Source organism: Pristis pectinata, chromosome 1, assembly GCF_009764475.1.
Source record: "Pristis pectinata isolate sPriPec2 chromosome 1, sPriPec2.1.pri, whole genome shotgun sequence".
NCBI lineage: Eukaryota > Metazoa > Chordata > Chondrichthyes > Rhinopristiformes > Pristidae > Pristis > Pristis pectinata.
The window spans coordinates 6,547,785-6,568,429 of record NC_067405.1 but is presented as its reverse complement, the minus strand read 5'-3'; the positions used below and the strand labels follow the sequence as shown (position 1 = coordinate 6,568,429).

At 44.1% G+C, this 20,645-nt stretch overlaps 1 protein-coding gene across 2 annotated transcripts in view; it reads left to right on the top strand.

Annotated features, from left to right (window-relative positions):
• The window catches only part of cnppd1 (cyclin Pas1/PHO80 domain containing 1), a 44,803-nt gene extending 25,905 nt beyond the window's left edge, over window positions 1-18,898 (top strand). For both annotated transcript variants that reach the window (XM_052027451.1, XM_052027528.1), the window contains 4 exons: window positions 6,881-7,009; window positions 9,967-10,028; window positions 10,645-10,762; window positions 13,173-18,898. In XM_052027451.1, the coding sequence (XP_051883411.1) occupies window positions 6,881-7,009; window positions 9,967-10,028; window positions 10,645-10,762; window positions 13,173-13,886 (1,023 nt within the window). In that variant the 3' untranslated portion in view covers window positions 13,887-18,898. The remainder of the gene's footprint in view (window positions 1-6,880; window positions 7,010-9,966; window positions 10,029-10,644; window positions 10,763-13,172) is intronic.
• Window positions 18,899-20,645: the final 1,747 nt, after the last annotated feature.

The following is a 20,645-nucleotide window of genomic DNA, read 5'->3' as shown; positions in this document are numbered from 1 at the left end:
GAAGGGTCTCGGCCTCCATAGATGCTGCCTGACCTGCTGAGTTCCTCCAGCGTTCTTGTGTGTGTTGCTTCATCCATGTGCTGGGCTCAGTATAGGTAGTTTCTTTAGCAGTGGAGGGAAATGGAATAGCTTACTTGTGCACTGCAAGCTCCTATAATAAAATGTGGTAATTAATAAGTTTATAAGTATAATTAACAAATAATAATAGGTAAATAATTAGTGGCTGCAGCACTCATCTTCCTTTTCAGCATTTCAAAGGGACTGTTCTGTCTGCAATTCCCTTGTTCACTCTTCCATCTCCACAAACGCCCACTTTCCTTCCCACTACACCACAGGAGATGCTTCCCCTCCCACTGTAGAGGGACCCACACACTCCTGGGTAAAGTAGCAATTCATTTGTACTGCACTTAGTGCTTGCAACGTGGTCTCCTTTTCACTGGAGAAGCCAAATGCAAATGGGGTGACTGCTTTGTAGAACACCCCAGTTCAGTACACAAGCTGACTCTGAGCTACCAGTTCCCTGTCACTTTTAATTCTCCTTCCTACTCTTTTTTGGCCTCCTGTGCTTTGCAAACAAAGCCCAACAGAAGCTCGAGGAACGGCATCTCATCTTCCAACTAGAGTCCTACAGCACGGAAACAGGCCCTTCAACCCAACTCGTCCATGCCGACTGTGTTGCCCAGCGACCTAGTACCATCTTCCCGCCTTTGGCCCATAGCTCTCTAAATGGACTCTTAACTTGACTTGACATTAAATTCATCGATTTCAGATAACCAACCTTTCCAGTTTGTATCAGAACCAGTCAGTTCTGATGAAAGGTCATCAGCCTACAAAGTTAACTCTACCTTTATTTCTCCACAGATACTACTTAACTTTGCGGGTCTCAGGGGATTGTCTCTAATTGTAGATTTCCTGCAATTCCAGTGCTTTATATCTCACAGTTTAGTATTTTTTCTCACTCCTTTGTTCTCTTTGCATCTCCTCCCAACAGATCAGCGGTGATTAACTACAATACCGTCTCTAAAATTCATCACCTCTGCTTGTCATTCAGTCTCTCTTGGTCTCAACTTATCACAGATGTTTCCTTTGTGTTATTCGCTCCTTCTCCTTCTCTGCATGTTTGATTTCTAACTTTTCTTAGTTTTCAAACATTGACTCTGCATCCCTCTCCAGAGATGCTGCCTGACTTTTTAAATATTTCCAGCATTTTCAGTTTTTACTTTGGTATAACTTCTCATCTGAGAGGAAGCAGGTCCAACTGTATATTGTTCCTTTTGCACTGCCTTGTAGGTCACCCTGAAGTTCAGGAATGGAGTCTCAATTGCATCTCGGTGTTGTGGCTCTTCATTTTGAGTTTTATCCCATTGAAATTTCCTGTAATTTTACTGTTTCTTGGAACTTGTTAAATAAAATCAGAAAACAGTGGACATACTCAGCAGTCAGTCAGCATCTGTGAAGAGAGAAGCAGAGTTACAGCTTCAGATCAATGTCCCTTCATCAAAACAAGTTTTGTTACTTGTTGAAGTGTGTTATTTGGACTCAACTGTACTTTCTCCTGTCTCTCACCCCCACTCCCTTTCCTTTCCCAACCAAAAGATCCTCCAAGTGCCTTCCCCTCTTTTCCCTTCCAGTACTTGTCTCAACACTTTTGTTTCTTCTCTCAAATTGCTAATTCCAGGGATGTTAATTTAGAAAGGAAACATTTGCAGAGCTATTGGGATAGACCATATAATCAGTGGACTAATTGAGATAAGATTTAAGATATCTTTGTTAGTCACACGTACATCGAAACACACAGTGAAATACATCTTTTTGCGTAGAGTGTTCTGGGGGCAGCCCGCAAATGTCACCATGCTTCCAGCGCCAACATAGCATGCCCACAGCTTCCTAACCCGTACGTCTTTGAAATGTGGGAGGAAACCGGAGCACCTGGAGGAAACCCACGCAGACATGGGGAGAACGTACATACTCCTTACAGACAGTGGCCGGATTTGAACCCGGGTCTCTGGCGCTGTAATAGCGTTACGCTAACTGCTACATTACTGTGCCTTACAGAGAATTAGTACTGACGTGTTGAGCTAAATGTCCTCCCACAGTGCCATTTCAATTACAGTTCATTGGCATGGGTAACCCTGCGGTATCTCATCCAGTTGTGATTCTTCAGGTTCATGTTAATCTGCCAATTAAACATCACAGCCAGCCCCTCACATATCTGGCGTATCTCCAGGAGGAATGATTAGAAAATCAGGAAGGTGTGGAAATGCTAGCCAAATGCCACCAAAACCAGTTGGAGTTCCTGAGCTGATACCACCAAAAAGAGATTGATCATCTTTGTTAATGCTACCAGTGATATCTTTGCCAAGTTTTCCTACATGCTGGAAGTGATAAAGGTACATCAAATGAGAGGGTCAATCAATCAATTATCCTTGAGCTGGCCTTTTGAAAGAGCTATCCAGTTAGTTCTTTCCTCTTACCAGTATATTTTCCTTTCTTGTTTTAAATATTTGTTCAAGGGATATGGGCTTCGCAGGCTGAGCCAGCATTTAATTGCTTATGGAGACACGAGACTGCAGATGCTGGAATCTGGAGCATAAAAACAAACTGCTGGAGGAACTCGATGGGTCAGGCAGCATCCGTGGAGGGAAAGGGACAGTTGACACTTCAAGTCGACACCCTTCATCTGGACCCTTCATCAGTCCAGATGAAACGTCTCGACCTGACAGGGGGATGGGAACCCAAGTGATGGGTCAGAGGTTGGTGCATTTAGTGTACAAGTAGATACGACGTGTAGAAAGACCGTTAGGAAGGATAGGCAGTTGATAGGGCAAAATTGCAGTCAGTTGGATGGGCTGAAGTGTGTCTAATGTGAGAAGTATCAGGAACAAGGATGTACATGGAACTATGACGTGGTGGCCATTACAGAGACTTGGCTGTCACGAGGGCAGGAATGGCTGCTGGATATTCTGGGGTTTAGATGTTTCAAAAGGGACAAGGAAGGAGGTAAAAGAGGTTGGGGAGGGGCTTTGCTTATCAGGGACAGTGTCACAGCTGTAGAAAGGGAGGACGTCCTGGAGGGATCGTCTACTGAGTCAGTGTGGGTGATGGTCAGAAACAGAAAGGGAGCGACCACTCTATTGGGAGTATTCTATAGCAGCAGAAACACTGAGGAGGCAGATTTTAGAAAGGTGCAAAAATAACAGGGTTGTTGACATGGGTGATTTCAACTTCCCTAACATTGATTGGCACCTCCTTAGTGTAAAGGGGATAGATGGGGCAGAGTTTGTTAGGTGTGTCCAGGAAGGATTCCTGACACAGTATGTGGACAGGCCGACTAGAGGAGAAGCCATACTGGACCTGGTACTAGGCAATGAGCCTGATCAGGTTTCAGATCTCTCAGTGGGAGAGCATTTTGGAGACAGTGACCATAACTATATCTTTACTATAGCCTTGGAGAGGGATAGGAGCAAATAATAGGGGAAAGTATTAAATTGGGGGAGGGGGAATTATGATGCTATTAGGCAGGAATTTGGGAGTGTAAATTGGGAACATATGTTCTTGGGGAAGTGCACAGTGTAAATGTGGAGGTTGTTCAGGGAATACTTGCATGGTGTTCTGGATAGGATTGTTCCATTGAGACAGGGTAAGGATGGTAGAGTGAAGGATCGAGTTTAAGAGCCGCAAGGTAATGATGCAGCTCTATAAAACTCTGGTTAGACCACACTTAGAGTATTGTATTTAGTTCTGGTCGCCTCATTATAGGAAGGATGTGGAAGCGTTGGAAAGGATGCGGAGGATATTTACTAGGATGCTGCCTGGTTTAGAGAGTATGCATTGTGAGGAGAGACTAAGGGAGCTAGGGCTTTACTCTTTGGAGAGGAGGAGGATGAGGATGAGGGGAGACATGATCGAGGTGTACAAAATATTAAGAGGAATAGATAGAGTGGACAGCCGGCGCCTCTTTCCCAGGGCACCAATGCTCAGTACAAGAGAGCATGACTTTAAGGTAATGGGTGGGAAGTTCAAGGGAGATATCAGAGAAAGTTTTTTTTCACCCAGAGAGTGGTTGGGCCATGGAATGTGCTGCCTGGGGTGGTGGTGGAGGCAGGTACATTGGTCAAATTCAAGAGCTTACTAGATAAGCATATGGAGGAATTTAAAATAGAGAGATATGTGGGAGGAAGGGGTTAGATAGTCTTAGGTGAGGTTTAAAGGTCGGCACAACATTGTGGGCTGAAGGGCCTGTATTGTGCTGTACTGTTCTATGTTCTATGAACCATGGTTGACAAGAAACGTAGAATATCTTGTCAGGAGGAAGAAAGAAGCTTACCTAAGGTTTAGAAAGCAAGAATCAGACAGGGCTCTGGAGAGTTACAAGGTAGTCAGGAGGAAGCTTAAGAATGGACTTAGGAGAGCTAGAAGGGGGCATGAGAAGGCATTAGTGAGTAGGATTAAGGAAAACCCCAAGGCGTTCTACATGTATGTGAAGAATAGGAGGATGACTAGAGTGAGGGTGGGACCGATCAGGGATAAAAGAGGAAACGTGTCTGGAGTCGGAAGAGGTGGGGGATGTCCTTAATGAATACTTTGCTTCAGTATTCACTAGTGAGACAGACGATGTTTGTGAGGATGGCGTACGACAGGCTGATAGGCTTGGGCATGTCGACATGAGGAAAGAGGATGTGCTGGGACTTCTGAAAAACATTAGGATACGCTCCATCTACAACCACCCTCTGTCTTGTATGGGTGAGCCAACTAGGGCCAGACGGGATATATCCAAGGTTATGTGAAGCGAGGGAAGAGATTGCCGCATCTTTGGTGATCTTTATGTTCTCACTGGCCACAGCAGTAGTGCCAGATGATTGGAGGGTGGCAAATGTTGTTCCTTTGTTCAAGAAAGGGAGTAGGGATAATCCTGGGAATTACAGACCAGTGAGTCTTATTTCAGTGGTGGGCAAATTACTGGAGAAGATTTTTAGAGGCAGGATTTATAGGTATTTGGAGAAGCATAGGCTGGCTTTGTGAGGGGCAGGTTGTGCCTCACGAGCCTGATTGAAGTCTTTGAGGATGTGACAAAGCACATTGATGAAGGTAGAGCAGTGGATGTGGTGTGCATGGATTTTGATAAGGTTCCTCATGGAAGGCTCATTCAAAAAGTCAAAGAGGCATGGGATCCAGGGAAACTTGGATGTGTGGATTCAGAATTGGCTCGCCCATAGAAGACAGAGGGTGGTGGTAGATGGAGTTTATTCTGCCTGGAGGTCAGTGATCAGAGGTGTTCCACAGGGATCTGTTCTGGGACCCCTGCTCTTCGTGATTTTTATAAATGACTTGGATGAGGATGTGGAAGGGTGGGGTTAGTAAGTTTGCAGATGACACGGAGGTTGGTGATATTGTGATAGTGTAGAAGGTTGCTGTAGGTTACAACAGGACATTGATAGGATGCAGATCTGGGCTGAGAAGTGGCAGATGGAGTTCAACCCAGTAAAGTGTGAAGTGATACACTTTGGAAGATCAAATTTGAAGGCAGAATACAAGGTTAATGGCAGGACTCTTAGCAGTGTGGAGGATCTTGGGGTCCACATCCATAGATCCCTCAAGGTTGTTGCTCAGGTTGATAGAGTTGTCAAGAAGTTGTATGGTGTGTTGGCTTTCGTTAGTCGAGGTATTGAGTTCAAGAGCCATGAGGTAATGTTGCAGCTCTATAAAACTCCGGTTAATTCACACTTGGAGTATTGTGTTCAGTTCTGGTCGCCTCATTATAGGAAGGATGTGGAAGCTTTAGTGAGGGTGCAGAGGAGATTTATCAGGATGCTGCCTGGATTGGAGAGCATGTCTTATGAGGATAGGTTGAGCGAGCTCGGGCTTTTTTCTTTGGAGCGAAGGAGGATGAGAGGTGACTTGATAGAGGTGCACAAGATGATAAGAGGCATAGATCGAGTGGACAGTCAGAGACTTCTTCCCAGGGCAACAATGGCTAACACGAGGGGGCATAATTTTAAGGTGATTGGAGTAAGGTATAAGGGGGATGTCAGGGGTAAGTTTTTTACACAGAGAGTGGTGGGTGTGTGGAACATACTGCCAGCAGAGGTTGTGGGGGCAGATACATTAGGGACATTTAAGAGACTCTTAGATAGGCACATGAATGATAGAAAAATGTTATGTTTGAGGGAAGGGTTAGATAGAGCAGGATAAAATGTCAGCACAACATCATGGGCCTTAGGGCCTGTACTTTACTGTAATGTTCTATGTTCTGAAACACGAACTGTCCATTCCTTCTACAGATGCTGCCTGACCCAGCAGTTTGTTTTTTTTTGCCTTTAATTGCCCATTCCTAGTTGCCCCTGAGAAGGTTGTGGTGCAGTGGTGGAGTGCTGGAGGTTGTGGGTTTGGAAGGTGCTGTCTAGTGAGTTCATTTGTTATCCTTTCTGAAATTCTATCTGGATTTGCTACCTCCACCCTTTCTGATCATGTTTTCAAGATTATACTAACATGCTATGTTTGGGGGAAAAATAAGAACTTCATTTCCTCTTGCTCTTTTACCTTAAGTATGTGTTGCCAAATATATTGCCAGTGCAAAAAAAATTCCTCTCACTTACTCTGGACTTGATTTTGAATCCTGATTCTGCAGTTCATGGTAATTAATTGCAGATGAAGAGCATTGAGATGCTTCAGAACAAAAGGTATGGCATTATAGAAATGCACATTACCCCTTCACTGTTAGTGAATGCTTGAAGGCTGATCAGGGCTGTTTATAAATCTTAGTAATGTATTACTTAAAAAGTTCTTGAGCTATTTTGTTGAATATTTCTTGTAGTTGGCAAACTTGTTGCTGTGTCTGTCCCGTGAGCACTTTTTACATGCTGCTTTGGCTTTATCGCAGATGGTGGCCAGTAAGTACTTGTACGATGAGGGAGAAGAGGAGGAGGTGTTTAATGATGAGTGGGGAGCTGCGGGCAAGTTGGATGTTCAAGTGGTCAACACTCTGGAAATGAACTTTCTGCGAGCCATTGTAAGTTACCACTGAAAATATGCAAAATCACTTAAAGAAAGAAAGACTATTTGTTAAAAAAAAATTGCATGTAATCCAAACTTCCTGCAAGTGTTGGATTTACTTGTAACACTATGCCTAATGTCGTAAAATAGTTCAACTAACCCACTGTGTGCATTTGTCAAAAGAGCTGACTGAACATCCCATCAGACAGAGATCAATCATGAACAACTTACCTGGATGACGGCACTGCTCAGGTGGCACAGTAACAGACCTGACGGCAGGTCTCTTAGTCAACAAGAAATACTCCTTTTGGCCTTTGTTCTAAAAGCTGTCTTAGTCCTAATGCGAAAAAGATCAGCACACCTCCTGTGCGACTTCTGCTTGCACTTGAATTGACTCATGAGATGCTGCAGTTTAAGAGGAGACAGTATGACTCATTGTGCCTTTGCAAGCTCTTTGGTAAATGACCCTATTTGCCTTGTTCTACTCCCTTCCCTGTTATCCTGTAAATTTTCTCCCTTGCACTATCTTTATGCTTCAGTGTCCCTATTGAATCTGATCCCACCACATCCTCGTGCAGAACACTCCAGATCACAACAGCTCACTGTGTTTAAGAATATCATCTGAGTCCTCTCCAAGTTTCTTGCCAATACCTTTGGTTCCCATTGGTTCTGGTTCCATCTGCCATACACCTGTCATCTAATGGTTCCCATTCTCACCTCCTTTCTGTTTCAGAGTCCAGCACTGGTTCCCCTTTGTGTTCCTGCTTACCTCCCTGAAGCAGCTGTCTCCAACCTTCACACATCTCTCCCTCCCACTTTGTTACATCTGCCTCTCAATTTTTATTTTCTCTCTGCCTCCATCTATCATTCCCTGCCACTGTCTCCCAACTCCATCACGGCTCCCTCCCCTACCTGGAACAACCTGCCTGTCATCTTGCACTCCTCCTCAGTCCCCCAATCACCTTGGACTCCTATTCACTTCTCCCCTTTATACTGGCCATCTCGCCTCTCTACTCTCAGTCCTGATGCAGGGTTTCGACCCGAAATGTCGACAATTCCTTTCCTCCCACAGATGCTGTTAAACCCACTAGGTTTCTCCAGCAGATTGTCTGTTGCTCCTTTAGTTACCAACCCTTGTTCCTTTTTTTAAAACTGTGTCCAAATGCTTCATGATTTTGAACACCCCTATCAAATCTGTACTCAACTGATGCACCATAGAAAGCATCCTATCTGGATGTATCACGGCTTGGTACGGCAACTGCTCTGCCCAGGACCACAAGAAACTGCAGAGTTTTGGACACAGCCCAGCGCATCATGGACACCAGCCTCCCCTGCTTGGACTCTGTCTTTACCTCTCGCTGTCTTGGTGAAGCAGCCAGCATAATCAAAAATTCCACCCACCCAGGTCATTCTCCCTTCTCTCCTCTTCCATCGGGTAGAAGATACAGGAGCCTGAGGGCACGTACCACCAGGCTCAAGGACAGCTTCTATCCCACTGTGATAAGACTATTGAACGGTTCCCTTATACAATGAGATGGACTCTGACCTGACGATCTACCTTGTTGTGACCTTGCACCTTATTGCACTGCACTTTCTCTGTAGCTGTGACACTTTACTCTGTACTGTTATTGTTTTTACCTGTGCTACATCAATGCACTCTGTACTAACTCAATGTAACTGCACTGTGTAATGAATTGACCTGTATGATCGGTACAAATGACAATAATAAACCAATACTTCCTCAAAGGACAGCAATCTCAGCTTCACTATTTAGCTGAAGCTCTTTATCCCTGGTACCAGTCTAGTAAATCCTTTCCGAGGTATTGCCCATCCTTCCGACAGCAGAGTGGCCAAAATTCACCTCATTATATCTGCATTCACCTGCAGCCTCTCACCCACCAATCTGCCCACACCCACCACCAACCCACCCACCATGAGCATAATATCTTAGTTGTGAGCACTGGGTGCTAACGACGTATGCTCCTTACAAGATATAAGACAAGATATTTATTTATTAGTCACATGTACATCGAAACACACAGTGAAATGCATCTTTTGCGTACAGTGTTCTGGGGACAGCCCGCAAGTGTCGCCACGCTTCCAGCACCAACATAGCATGCCCACAACTTCCTAACCCGTACGTCTTTGGAATGTGGGAGGAAACCGGAGCACCCGGAGGAAACCCACGCAGACATGGGGAGAACATAAAAACTCCTCACAGACAGCAGCCAGAATTGAACCTGGGTCACTGGCACTGTAATAGCATTATGTTGCACAACCTTTTCAAAACTTTCAGGTTGAAGTATTCCTCTCTTCTATCTTCAAGCCTGCAAACCTCCCTCAAGTCTCGGGGAGCCCCGTTGTTCTGTATCTCCAACTAGTGGCACTTCTCAAATCCCAAGGCCCTTGTCCTGTATGAACCTGCAGAACTATTGTATGCAATATGCAATCGTGCAGCCACAAAATGAGAGACAACTGGAGATATAATGGAAAAAGAGGATAACTAGAAAATATACTGTTCATTCTGCTGGTCTTCCAAGTCTATCGGTCTGAGAACTGGTAAATCCTTTCAGCTTTCACATCAAATGTATCAGCCTTTTAAGACACAGCCTCTTTTCCCCCATGTAACTCCATTATCTCCTGTTTTCTGGTTGCAATGGGAGCTTTGTTCTTGCAGGATGCCACCCTTTACTGTAAAGATAGAAAGGAACATTCCCACCCCCATTGAGAGGACTTATGAGTTGCCTGGCATTGAGTGAGATCCAAATCCGGATGAATTTATGCTTATTATTTTAAAAAAAGTAAAATGTCTGCCTTGTTAAATTTAAAAATAGAAGAGAACTTGAAACAAGATCTACTCACTTACACCAACTTTCCTTCCAGGAGGGCATGGATTGAAACAGGACTTTATTGCTTAGATGTGTACTGTGTCACAGGTTACACTCAAAGGTTTCTTGTTTTATGGCATTGCAGGATTGGAACCTGTACGTGAATACCCAGGAATTCTTTGAGCTTCTGAGTCGACTGGAGGGAAGGTAGGTGTGCCATGACTGGGTGTTGGCAAGGAACACTTGCTACGTTTACAGACTGTTGTGACGGAAAACAATACCACTTTGAGATATCCTGTAGTTGGGAGATTGGACCATAAAAGCCTTAACCCTGCTCCACCACTCAATCTGATGGTGGTTGGTCCTGTTTCATGGGATCTTTCCGCTCTGCCTGAGGGTATAGATGTGTGATAGCATCTTCAGTAGTGTTGCACCTCTTCCGATTTGCCACAGCTGAGACGGACAGCTTTGGAGCACGAAATGTAAACCTACAACTCCACAAGTCAATAGTGTTACCCAGTGATCTGCAGCTGATACATAATGGAGAATTTGTAGCTTGCCATGAAAATGCTGTAATTGCAGTGGGTTTAATTTGCTATACATTCTTACTGCACATCACTTGAGCAGCTCTGACCCCACAGTATAGAATATTAACAACTGGGTCTGGCTCATTCCCTAAAAAGAACATCACGGATGCTTAAAAGAAAAAGGCACTGGATAGTGGCAGCATTTTGCATGCAGCGCCTCTTAAAACGATCTTTTGCGTACATCCCCTGCAGTGTTTTTTGGATTCTAATCTTGTGCCTCCATTTCTTTTTTATAGGGTGGCTGAGTCACAGGGACTAAAGCGAGGCTGGTTCACATATACGGACTTGTGTGTGTTACTAGAACAGGCACTGTGGCAACAAGTGTTTACAGAATTCTACCAGCATGTTGTCAAGGTAGTGTCCAGTCACACCCTTATTGATTGTTTGGTTGTTTGATTCTAGATAAAGGCGGAGGCACAGAGCAACTAGATATACAAGTTTCTCAGTAACTCGAATCGTTGCAGTGAAGTTAACCTTGGGACAGCAACCGTATTTTCATTAACTTTTCTCATTCCTGGGAAGTGAGTCAGGATGGCATAGCAGCATTTACTGGTCATAGAATCACACAGCACGAAAACAGGCCCTTCGGCCCAACTGGTCCATGCCATCCAAGATGCCCATCTTAGCTAGTCCCATTTTGCCAGTGTTTAGCCCATATCCCTCTAAATCTTTCCTATCCATGTACCTGTCCAACTGTCTTTTAAAAGTTGTTATTGTACCTGCCTCAACCACTTCCTCTGGCAGCTCATTCCACATAGGTACCACCCTTTGTGTAAAAGAAAAGTTGGCACTCAAGATCCTCTTAAATCTTTTGCCTCTCACCTTAAGCCTATGCCCTCTAGTTCTTGATACCCCAACTCTGGGGAAAAAGACTGAATGCATTCACCCTATCTATGCCCCTCATGATTTTATACCTCTATAATGTCATCTCAAAGTCTACATTCTGAGGAATATAGTTCTAGCCTGTCCAACCTCTCCCTATAACTCAGTCCCTCAAGTCCTGGCAGATTCCTTGTAAATCTTTTCTGCACTCTTTCCAGTTTAATAACATCTTTCCTAGAGCAGGGTGACCAAAACTGAACACAATACTCCAAGTGCGGCCTCACCAGCGTCCTGTACAACGACACCATGACCTCCCAACTTTTATTCTCAATACCTTGACTTATGAAGGCCAGCGTGCCAAAAGTTGCACTACCTGCAACTCCACTTTCCATGAACCATGTACTTGTACTCCAAGGTCCCTCTGTTCTACAACACTCCCCAGGGCCCTGCCATTCACTGTGAAAATCCTACCTGGATTTGACTTTCCAAAATCAATGCCTGGGTAGGCAACTGGGGTCCTATAATACAATCCCAGCTGGTGTGGCTGAATGGATAGGGTTGGCATTCTCACAGCACTATAGTCCTTTCATGGTCATTTTACTCGAGCTCACTCAGAATATACCAGAACTATTTGGAACAACTTCAGTACATGCCACTGTGAACCATAGACTGCTGAAACCGTGGTCAGTGCGGTCTGACTGAAGTTTTATACAGCTGCAGCACGACTCCTTACCCTTGTACTCAACATCCCTGCCAATGAAGGCAAGCATGCCGTATGCCTTCTTTACCACCTTATCCACTTGTGTAGCCACTTTCAGTGAACTATGGACCTGGACCCCAAGATCGCTCTGTACCTCACCACTGTTAAGGGGCCCAGCATTAACTGATTACTTTCTTCTTTCATTTGACTTTCCAAAGTGCAACACCTCACACTGCCCGGATTAAACTGCATCTGCCACTTCTCTGCCCATATCTGTAACTGATCTGTATCCCGCTGTATTCTTCGATAGTCCTTTACACTGCCCACAATCCCACCAATCTTGCTGTCATCCACACACTTGCTAATCCACCCATCTACATTTTCATCCAAATCATTGATATATATCACAGTTTAGGACGGGCAGCAAATAGGACCATAGAGAACACTACAGCACAGAAAACAGGCCATTCGGCCCTTCTAGTCTGTGCCAAAACATTATTCCACTAGTCCCATTTACCTGCACCCAGTCCATAACCCTCCAGACCTCTCCCGTCCATGTATCTATCCAATTTATTCTTAAAACTTAAGAGTGAGCCCACATTTACCACGTCAGATGGCAGCCCGTTCCACACTCCCACCACTCTCTGAGTGAAGGTGTTCCCCCAAACCTTTTCCCTTTCACCCTAAAGCCATGTCCTCTCATACTTATCTCTCCTAATCTAGGTGGAAAGAGCCTACTCACATGAACTCTGTCTGTGCCCTCATAATTTTGTAAACCTCTATCAAATCTCCCCTCCTGCTTCTGCGCTGCAAGGAATAAAGTCCTAACCTGTTCAATCTTTCCCTGTAACTCAACTCCTGAAGACCCGGCAACATTCTAGTAAATCTCCTCTGCACTCTTTCAATCTTACTGATATCCTTCCTATAGTGAGGTGACCAGAACTGCACACAATACTCCAAATTTGGCCTCACCAATGTCTTATACAACCTCACCATAACATCCCAACTCCTATACTCAATACTTTGATTTATGAATGCCAGGATGCCAAAAGCCTTTTTTACAACCCTGTCTACCTGTGACACCAGATCATCTTGACAGCAACATTGTCTTGTAAATGAATTAAAAAACATGTTGTATAGACTGAGTATGAATTTGAAACATTAAAATTAAAACATTAAAAATTAAAACTGCAGCTGTTTTAGACATGTTTTAATATCTCTGCTCTTTTTTTCGCGTTGCAGGTTGCCTGCATGTTGGGGCTCGTGTACCTAACCAGTGTTGCAGGAATAATAGCTGGTTCTGCGGTCGCTCGGCAAGCCATGTGCTCAAAGGGTCAGGTGGATGTGATCCCCAACGCTGAGAAATCCGTTTTGAGTCAAGGGGTGATCCTGGAGCCGGTGAAATGCTCGCAGGAGGCTGAATCTTTCCCATCATTTAATGCAGTGGCCATTGATATGGCCAGATCTCAAGGTTCTCCCTCCAGTCTCCATTGCTGCATGTTGGAAAATGACTCAAGCAAGAGAAATTCTGGCATTGCGATGACGGCTCTGTGTATTTGGGGGACTGCCCTGACCTCCCTCACGTACATGACTGACCAGAGGAACGTCCAAATGGAGCCAGGAATCCCACCGCCCATTTCCTGTTCTACTTGTTGCAGGCTACAGAGTGAAACAGGGCTGGCTGTCCAATGTGGGGCATCAAACCACACGTCCATTACCATCGCCTTCCGCCACAACCCTTCGGAGATGTTCTCGACCTTCAGTTCACGCAGCATGTTCTCCCCTGGATGTCGAAGTTGCACAAAGGGTAGGGTGATAAAGCAGCCTCCTTCAGCTCCCAGCTTTGAGCGACTGATGGACCTTCTGTGTCTCCCTGGTTCTCTGAGGATGAGAAGGTGTCCTATGGAAACAACAACAGCATTCAACCAGCTCCTGATACCCGTCTTACCCAGTTAGGCATTCAATCCTCCTTCCAGCAGACTTTGCAATTATTTGTTGCAGTTCTGACAGTTTTTTTCCCCTGATCCCATTTAGGAACATTCAACTAATCTTAAAAACCCAGCAATCTGACCAGCAAGAAGGTTGTTAAAGTCACAACGCTCTCTCGGGCCAACCAGAATCCGGTGGCCAATCTGGCAGCTGTTCCTAACCTCCGTTAGTTAGAAGTAGAATGAACTCGCCAACACCGATATGTGTGCGTGCTAACAAATTTGTTATATGTACCTCCAGGATAAAATTGTAAGGGAGGGGCACTAAATCAGTTTCAGTGAACATTAGCAATAAATTTGATATATTCAAAGTTACGTTCATTTATGCAGGCCCTTTATGCAGAGTAATGTTCTCGAAATACTTCCTCTACGATAAACTACTTTGAGATGTGGCGACTTATTCTGCTGTAGTTTTGCGCTGGGCAAATTGCACAAAGAGCGGCAGAATGAAAGATCTCAGTCTTGGTGCTGTTGGCTGAAGGAAGAACACCAACCAAGGAACTGGAAGGACACCGCTTGAGCAGTGCTGTGGAATTTCTTTCAATGTCAACTTTAACCAACTCTTGCAAGAAAGTTGTAACTGTATTTGACATCTCGTCTGAAGGACGGCATTTCTGATAATGCATCACTCCATGTGCTGCATCACAGAAGAGCCTAGGACACATAACTAAAGCCCTGTAAGCACCACCTGTTACTGAACTTCTTCATTTCAACAAACAAAGGAAAATCTCACCAACACTGACGGCGTGTGATTTACTTTTAAGTCACAGAATTTGACATTTTGCAGGATTTCTAGATTCTACGTCTTTTATTACAACATTTGAAGAGCTTTTATATTGAAAAGGTTTGATGAAGGTATCAAGGATTTGGATGTGGAATCCAAAAGGTTCCTGATGCTGGAAAACCTGAGCATAAGGTGACACAACTTGTGCATCTTTGTGAAGATGCACAAAGCTGTATTTACTAATAACTGTCTTTGTGAAGATGCACAAGGCTGTATTTACTAATAACTGTCTTTGTGAAGATGCACAAGGCTGTATTTACTAATAACTGTCTTTGTGAAGATGCACAAGGCTGTATTTACTAATAACTGTCTTTGTGAAGATGCACAAGGCTGTATTTACTAATAACTGTCTTTGTGAAGATGCACAAAGCTGTATTTACTAATAACTGTCTTTGTGAAGATGCACAAGGCTGTATTTACTAATAACTGTCTTTGTGAAGATGCACAAAGCTGTATTTACTAATAACTGTCTTTGTGAAGATGCACAAGGCTGTATTTACTAATAACTGTCTTTGTGAAGATGCACAAAGCTGTATTTACTAATAACTGTCTTTGTGAAGATGCACAAAGCTGTATTTACTAATAACTGTCTTTGTGCTGTATGAGTAGATTATATTGAGTGTTGTATTTACTATGCAGTTATAGTTGGGCTTTGGGGACCCTTGGTTTGACTCTCTAATGTTTTTTTAAGGTGTGATTTTCTTACCTGGAGACTTTGTCTCCTATAATCATTTAGAGAAATTTTAAGATTGATGGAGGCATTAAAAACAAATTTTACTTTCACAGGATGAAAGGAGGAAAACAGAAAAAGTGCCTCAATGCAACTACTTCAGTGATGAAGTTTGTTACAAAGCATTGCTGGACAGTTGGCTTAAGTAACTTGGGTCATTTGTTGAATGACATTGAATGAATTATTGGGCTTTGGGAGTAAGTGAAAGGCTTTGTAATTAGCATTTATATTTTTTTTAGGTAGCCTCTTACAGGGTGATTTCTCCCATACGTTGCATTACTTCGTACAAATCACTAACGTGGCAGACTCACACGGCGACTCTGGTGCTTGCTGGGAGTGTGCAGATCTGTTACGGGTGCTTAAGGTTGTCAGCGATCTGGTACACCAGCACAGTCTCATGTTGGGCTGCCTTTTGTTCCAATTTCGTGGTCTTTGGCAATAAAGCGTCCAGGACTAAGCTGCAAAGCTTGTCCATTAGTTACTCCCAAAAGAATTTATTAAATAGTGATCTAATACTTGGTTTAACGGGCAGTCAAAATGGAAATAAATGCCTGTTCCTCTTTCCCTCCACAAAGGAGCCCATTGCATTTACATTGCCCTTGAGTTTATTAAACAAACCTTTTGAAGGGTGAGAATAAACTTCCCTCTATTTCCACCCTCCCCAACCTCTTTATTTTGTGGATCTCATGTATCACTGCAGCTTGTGAGGGTAACAGTAGCCCATTTATTGTTTTTCTTGGTGGCACCTCATCCAGGAGTGTGCCTGAGAGCACAGATTCATTGTCACATGGGGATACTTCCTGTTCCCAAACCCTCTCCTCTGTCATAGGATGCTCGTGTTGATGTCAAGACCAGCACTTAATCCCTAATTGAGATGGTGTTAATGAGCATCTTTTTAAACAGCCATTGTCCGTGTGGTGAAGATGCTCCCACTGAGATGTTGGGTAGGAAGTTCCAGGATTTTGACCTGGAATGACGGAACAGTAATGGGGTCAAATCAGGATGGTGTGTGAATTGAAGGGGAACTTGGAGATGACTGCTGCCATTGTCCTAGGTGAGAGGAAGTTCACAGGTTGGGACTTGTTTCTTGTTGGGCTTGCAGTGAACAAACCAGTCTTAACAGATCATGAATGACCCAGCAAGCACTAATCCAGTGCTGAGTGTGCTGATTTCAGCCAGAGCATTGACGGGAGTTTCTTTTCGTTATCGATTCCACCACCTGTGAGGGTCGGCGGAAGGCAAACTGAAGCAAGGTGATACTTTCAACTGCTGTCTAATGGGCCTCTCTACAAATGTATATGTACTGGAGATGAAAGGATAACTTTGGATGTGATGTGGACAGTTGAATAGACTACCAGCACACCTTTGAGGCATAAAGGTTTGCCTCTTGAGTGAGATACAACAGAGCAACCTCAGTACATAAGAAAAAGGAGTAGATCTTCCTGTTTGCCCAGCCATTCATAAAGATCACAGCTGACTTTCTTCTACTAATCCCAAATGCCATTATTCCCATCATATCGAAAAATCTATCCAGCTGCTATTTAGCAACTATGCCTCCACAGCCCATGTGGGTAGAGAATTCTATTGATTCACTACCTATTTAGGTGAAGAAATGTCTCCTCTCAGTCTGAAATGGCCAGCTGCTTATTTTGAGTCTTTGAACCCTGGTTCTAGACAGTCAAGGCAAGGGAAACAGCCTACCTGCATCTACCCTCTCAAGTCATCTTAAGGGTGTTATGTGTTTCAGTGAGACCCCTCTCTATAGGATACAGGCCTTGTCTGCTTAATCTCTCCTCTTAGGACCATCTCCCCCATCCGTCTGCACTCCTATTGTAGGGAGACTAGTCCTGTCTATTTCCAACAGTGGCCCACCATGGCCCCATACAAGATATCTTTACTCTTGCACTCAGATTCTCTTGCAGTAATGGCCAAGTGTATGTTTGTCTTCCTAAGTTCATGCTGTACTTAAAGTGGCTCATACAACGGACAGCCAATTTCCTCTGAACACCATTCAGTTCTTCCCCATTTAAAAATAATGGTAGGAAGCAGACCAACGAGGAATTTATGTTGAATATCTGCCTCAAGAATGGAGAAAGTGGATGAGTCCAGGGTGAAGGAATTCCAAAACAAATCATCACACATGTATCTGTATTTGAAATATCCCCATCACAAATATCAAAGTGTCAGCTTGCTCTTATTCATTGAATGACAATGGTGTTTCAAACAACTCCTTTTACCAGGTGTCAGAGTGGGTATAGAAATGCAAATAGCAGCAAAGAAAGGGTGTGTTACCAGTACCCTCGGAAATGATGGCTCATATTAAATGGGAAATCACATGCCCTTCTGTTTTGTAATGGCTAAAACATTTTTATCATGCGAGATGAAATAAAATGTACAAACACCGAACAATTTTGCTGTGACTGAAATTCATTCTTTAGAAGTGAGAAGAAGAGGCCAATTGGTCACATTCTGCCTGATCAATGACCTACCCCCATGTTTTCTCCAGTCCTGAGTATTTATTGACACATTCTGAGGCCGTCCCTCGAGGTTGAGGACAACTTGCTTTCACCTCAGACCTGCAAGTTCTGAAGAAGCTGATGAAACCTATGCAAGATCAGGCCTCCGCCAGAAGTGGGAGATGACGTGCTCCTTCCGCCGTATGCATTGAGCTTCCGTGCGCTGCCAATAAGAGATCCAGGGATGTCAATGACATCCCAGATCCTGCTTCTCCATTGTGATCAATCATGGACCAATGATTCGGATCAGATTAGTTTATTGTCATATACATCAGGGTGCAAAGGAATTCCTTGTTAGTGTGAAGCTCGCAGGGTAAACAGTGTAGATGGTAATAGTAAATACAGCAATGAACACAGATCAGTGGAATAGTGCAAAGTATATGGTGCAAGCTGACAAAAGAAATGCTCAAATAATAACAGAAGAGGTAGAATTAAGAGTCTGAGAACGTGGCAGCACCACTGGGAGGGGGACGTGAATGAGGTGATGGGTTCAGATGTCCGATAGCAGTGGGGAAGAAGCTGTTCTTGAGTCTGGTCGTCTGGGCTTTCAATCTCCTGTGTCTTCTCTTGGAAGTTAGAAGAGAGAAAAAGGAATGGCTAAGGAGGCAGGCGTCCTTGATTCCCAGGAGTCAGTGGGGATGATACAATTTTTTTCAAAGAGGCTCTGAAAATATCCTTGAAGTGTGACAGAGTTCAGAGTAGAGTACAGAGTTTCGTACTAGGCTTGTGAACGATGTGGCCCACACATTGGAGCCAGTTAAGTATGGTTAGAGCTTTGATGCTGGGGGTATTGGCCTGCTTTGAAGATTTTACAGGAGACAATATTGGTGCTACCTCTTTAGTGCTTTGAGGTGTCTGCTGTATGTAGTCCATGAATCAAAATGTGCCACTCTCTTTGACTAAGCTGGCTGCTTTACCAAGGCAACAAGAAGTGTGGGCAAGAGTCCATAGTGAGGAGGCCTGTTTCTGTGATGTGTTGGGCTGTGTCCACAACTCTCTTGTCTCAGGCAGAGCAGTTGCCATATCAAGCCGTGATGCATCAGGATAGGATGCTTTCTATGGTGCATCGATAAAATTCATGTTTCCCAGGATCTCATGATGGATGTTTGTTGTCAAGTGGCAATAATATCTAAAACTAGTTAGGCCACACTTGGGAGTATTGTGTGCAGTTCTGGTCACCCCATTATGGGAAGGATGTGGAGGGTGCAGGAGAGGTTTACCAGGATGCTGCCTGGATTAGAGAGTATGGGCTGTAAGGAGAGGTTGGATAAACTTGGGGTGTTTTCTCTGGAGTGTCAGAGGCTGAGGGGAGACCTGATAGAAGTTTATAAAATTATGAGAAGCATAGATAGGGTAGACAGAATCTTTTTCCCGGGGTAGAAATGTCAAATACTAGAGGGCATAGCTTTAAGGTGACAGTGGAAAAGTGAGAAGGAGATGTGCAGGGTATGTTTTTTTTACACAGAGAGTGATAAGTGCCTAGAACAGGCTGCCAGGGATAGTGGTGGAAGCAGATACTATAGTGGCATTTAAGAGGCTTTTAGATAGACATTTGAATATGGAGGAAATTGGGGGGATATAGATCATGTGCAGGCAGAAGGGAGTTAGTTTAATTTGGCATCATGTTCAGCACAGACAAGGTGGACCGAAGGGCCTGTCCCTGTTATATTCTATGTAATTGGCATCAACTGTGATTTATGGAAGAGAGTTCCAAATTTCTGCCACCCTTTGTATGTTTCCTGACTTTGTTCTTGAAGGCCTTGGTCTAATTTTTTTTAAGACTGCTCCAACTAGTGGAAATATAAAATAGGTTTTAAACAGAAAGTTGCATGCAATGATGTTACCATCACAACAGCACAGCGCCCCAAACTGCATTCCTATCCCCCACCTCTCCACCCCCACCCCTCCTCCCCATACACTCTCACTGTTTACAAGCCTGGTCACATGCGATCTGAAAGAGCTGGAAAAGAATTTGAAATTGCAGGGTGCTGGTGTTTGGAAAAAAGTTGAAATATGAACCAGATGTGTCTGAATGCAGAGAGACGTTAAGAATTTGAAATACAGTGACTCGTCCTGATAGAAGGTGGAATAAGTGTGGAATGCACTTATGAACTCTTTTTGTTGGTTGAGTTTCTGGTCGGAGAAGGCAAACAGGCCCTTCGTTCCACCAAATCTGTAACAACCATCAACCATCCATTTATGCTAATCCCATTTTATTCTCCCACATTCTACCACTCACACTAGGGACAATTTACAGCGGCCAATTAACCTACCAACCCGCACGTCTTTGGGATGTGGGAGGAAATCCATACAGTGACAGGGAGAATGGGCAGACTCAGATGGCGCTTGAGTCAGGATTGAACCCGGGTCTCTTGTGCTGTAAGATAAGATATCTTTATTAGTCACATGTACATCAAAATACACAGTGAAATGCATCTTTTGCGTAGTTCTGAAGGCAGCCTGCAAGCGTCGCCACGCTTCCGGCGCCAACACAGCACACCCACAACTTCCTAACCCGTACGTCTTTTTGGAATGTGGGAGGAAACCGGAGCACCCAGAGGAAACCCTCGCAGACACTGGGAGAACGTACAAACTCCTTACAGACAGTGGCTGGAATTGAACCCAGGTCGCTGGCACTGTAAAGCATTACGCTAACTGCTACACTACCGTGAGGCAGCGGTTCTACTAGCTGCGCCA